This window comes from Lemur catta, chromosome 23 (genome assembly GCF_020740605.2).
Source record: "Lemur catta isolate mLemCat1 chromosome 23, mLemCat1.pri, whole genome shotgun sequence".
NCBI classification, from domain to species: Eukaryota; Metazoa; Chordata; class Mammalia; order Primates; family Lemuridae; genus Lemur; species Lemur catta.
In genome coordinates, this window is record NC_059150.1 from 17441593 (window position 1) to 17445360 (window position 3768).

The 3768-nt window shown below is 55.5% G+C and overlaps 1 protein-coding gene across 1 annotated transcript; it reads left to right on the top strand.

Annotated features, from left to right (window-relative positions):
- Positions 1-428: 428 nt before the first annotated feature.
- Positions 429-2597, top strand: IER5 (immediate early response 5). Its single transcript, XM_045536083.1, has one exon. The coding sequence runs from the start codon at positions 635-637 to the stop codon at positions 1619-1621; it is 987 nt and encodes a 328-aa protein (XP_045392039.1). The 5' UTR covers positions 429-634; the 3' UTR covers positions 1622-2597.
- Positions 2598-3768: the final 1171 nt, after the last annotated feature.

A 3768-nucleotide genomic window follows, 5' to 3' on the forward strand; every position in this document is an offset into this window, starting at 1 on the left:
CTGTCAGGCTTGGCCGCGGGTTCGCAGGTGTGCGGGGCCTGGAAAGGGTGGCGACGCGTGGGAGGCGGGCTTGACCAGGGAAGCGTCAGGACTGTGCGGCAGAGCAGAGTCCACCGCCACACTCGGATGAAAGTTCGAATGGTTTCGTTCGCCTTGTGTCAGCGCACAAGCCAGAATCTTTAACTACAAACAGCACCGCCCTCGAGCACACGGCCCCGCCGGCGCCGGACGGTGGCCGCCCGCGGTCGCCCCCTTTAAGAGCCCGCTCCGCGGGATGAACGTTCGAACGGGCCCGGCGCCCCTCCTCGGTCTCCGATTGGCCGCGCGCGGCGCACTCGGGCGCCTGAACGGCTGGCGGCCCTCGGTGATTGGCGGGCGAGGCTCTTATATAAGGCGCCGGGCTGCCAGGCTGTCCTGTTTCGCGACCGGACCTGGAACTAGGCAGTTATCTGGTGTAGAGAGGCGGGGGGACGGCGCGCGCGTCACCGGAGTCGTTTCCCTTCAGGAGTCTTCAGCTGTCGAGGGCGCACCCCAGGGCCGACTTGTTTACGGCTCCCGAGCCCCTCCCCGCTCCGAACGTGAGCCAGGGCTCAACCCCGTCACCTCGGCGCCAGCCCTGTGCGGGGGAGACAGGATGGAGTTCAAGCTGGAGGCTCACCGCATCGTCAGCATCTCCCTCGGCAAGATCTACAACTCGCGGGTCCAGCGCGGCGGCATCAAGCTGCACAAGAACCTCCTGGTCTCGCTGGTGCTGCGCAGCGCCCGTCAGGTCTACCTGAGTGACCCGTGCCCGGGTCTCTACCTGGCCGGTCCCGCGGGGACGCCGACGCCGCCGCCGCAGCAGCCCGGGGAGCCGGCGGCCGGACCGCCCGCCGGCTGGGGGGAGCCGCCTCCGCCTGCCGCCCGCGCCGCCTGGCCGGAGCCGGAGCCGCAGCCGCAGTCGGAGCGCCCCGCGGTCCCAGACGCGCCGTGGGTTGGGGGCGCGGAGCCGACGGCCACGGTGACCGGAGCCGCGGACGCTCTTCAAGGCAGAGAGGCGGACGCGGCGGAAGCCGCCTGGGGCCGCGTGGAAGGACCGCGCGAGGCGGCCGCCGGAGGAGCCGGGAGCCCCGCCGGAGGCTCGGACGCCTTCCCCGAGGCGCCTCAGGCAGCGCGCCGCCCCTGTGCCTGCCCCTCAGGAGGGGAGGACCGGCGGGGCGCGGCGGCCGCGTCCCCGGGTGCTGACCGCCGCTGCGCGCCGCCGCCCTCGGCGGACGAGTGCCCCGCGCCGCCCGCCGTGTGCCCCAGGAAGCGCGGCGCGGCGGGGGTGGGCGGCGGCCCCGCGGGCTGCCCGGCGCCCGGCTCGACCCCGCTCAAGAAGCCCCGCCGGAACTTGGAGGAGCAGCCGGGCAGGGAAGAGGACGACGGCGCGGAGGAGATGGAGACCGGTAACGTGGCTAACCTCATTAGCATCTTCGGCTCCAGCTTCTCCGGACTCTTACGGAAGAGCTCCGGGGGCGGCAGGGAGGAAGAGGAGGGAGAGGAGAGCGGTCCGGAAGCCGCCGAGCCCGGGCAGATCTGCTGCGATAAGCCGGTGCTGAGAGACATGAACCCTTGGAGCACAGCCATCGTGGCCTTCTGAGCCCCCGTCCGCGTGCGGGGAGGAGGTTGAGCAGCGGGCGTCCCCGAAGTTAGGGCCGGGCCCCTCCCGGCCGCGAGGACTCCCAGAGACCGCAGGCGCCGAGCGCCGTGGGGAGACTGGTTGCTGCCGGGCAGCGCGAACTGCCCCGGGCTGGGCGGCCTGCTGTGCCGGGACACTTAGCCTCATCCTGAGACCTGGGAGCTTGGGCTTACAGGAAGAGGCCGATCGTTAACTTTTGTGTATGTGTATGTCTGTGTGTCTGTATGATGTAAGTTCGTCTTGTTGAATTCAGACTATTTGTCCTTCTGGAATGCACCACTCCTTCCCCGGAGCTTAAGAGATTGGGGGCAGACAGGGACTTTCCTCTGCGGGCAGCACGGAGGAGGAAGCGGCGACGAGGTTCGGGCCGGGGAGTTCCCCATTGGTCCTCGGGGGAGGGAGGGACTTTACACCCACCCCTCAAAGCTAGAACCGTACCGAGCCAGGAGTGGCGTTTCCTCCCAGGATTTCCTAGGACTAGAGGGATTTAGTCTGCAGTAGAGACTTGTATTCTTTCGCTCCCGCCCCACCTTTCTCTCTCACTGAAGAAATGTTCATACTGTGTGATTACCCTGGGAAAGGGGACTATTAACGGCCTTTCGCTTCCCCACAGGGGGGAGAAAAGCTTGATGAACTTCACAGAAGAGTTCAAGCTTGGAAATATGGAGTTTATAGAGAAAAGCTATATTTTTAAAAGCTCTAGGTCAGAACTACTACACAGTGCTTTTAAAAAGTGTTTAACGAAACAGAGTTTACAGACAGAAGCCCTACGTGGAAAGACCTTATGGTTTTGTAGATATGGTGACTCCAGTCTTTGTTGTATAAAGGTTGGGGGAGCTGGTAAGGTTTTTGTACAGTATTTTCTCCTTCAATGTATTGATTTTTGTATAAAAATGTAACTTTACGTGTCTGACACGTATTAAATATTTTGAAGCAACTTCACTGTCTTGTGTGTAATCATCCACCAGGGTTGGCAGGTAAGAGGGAGGAGGGAAACTAGGGCCTGGGCTGGAAAATTGAAGGTGTGGTTCTTAATATCAGTCATTCACAGACTGAGGACATTGTTTGCTGACTTAACTAAATATCAAGAGCAACACTCTTAAGGTTTTTCCTTCCAGATCAGAGGACTGGTATTAGATAACTAATATCAGTGACCTGCTAGTTTCTTGAAACCTGCCATTACAACTGCCTTATCTAAGGTCAATTTAAGCCAATTCCATTTTCTACAGCCCAATATGATAGTGTCTGTTTAATATTAAATTATTTTAGCACCAACTTTTGAAGCCCATCTCATCTACAAAAATGTGTTTGACCAAAACTTTCTTTCAGCCTCCTGTTAAGCTATGTAATATGGGTCATTTTTTTAGCTTTGCTATTGAAAAAAGAATTTGAGATAGTAGCTTACTTCTTTTAAAGCCTCTTAGAACCAAAATAAGAGGAAGCTGAAGAGACTGACTTGCCTAAATGGGCAAGTCAATTTCTGCATTACAGTGGGTATCAAAATGAGAATGTTCAATTTTTTCTTTTATTGTTATGTCTGTAGAAAGTAAATGCATCAGTGAAAGGGAAATTGCTTGTGTCAAACCAGATAAGGAAGGAGGGCTAGGCAAATTTAATTCTCATTTAGCAAAACTTTTGAATTTGTTACCTAAGTGGTGATAGCCAAGGTCATCTATTGATTTTACTAATATTACTGTGATTAAGAGGTTTTTTGTTTAAAGCAAAATGTTCAATATTTGAGAAGTATTCAATAATCCATTTCAGAAGCAAACCAATTAGAGAATGATGATTATTGAATATGGTTGCTGGTTTATAACTGGTGGTACTGGTTTATAACTTATGAGTAAATAGGGTGTTCAAGAGAGGGGAGCAATTAAGGAAAGAGATGCTTTAAGTAAATGTTATGGCCTTTGAGGAAAAGGAGCATATGAATGGTGCCTTGGCCTTTGCTAAAGTCCAAATTATACGTCCTTGGTAGCTGAGTAGGTTAGTGGTTTGATATTCTGCAAATCTAATAGTGGTTCCTTAAGCATAGGGAACTTTCTACTTTATGCTCCATCACCATAATAATATAGTCATAGAATTATATATTCTCTAGTCAGGGTATT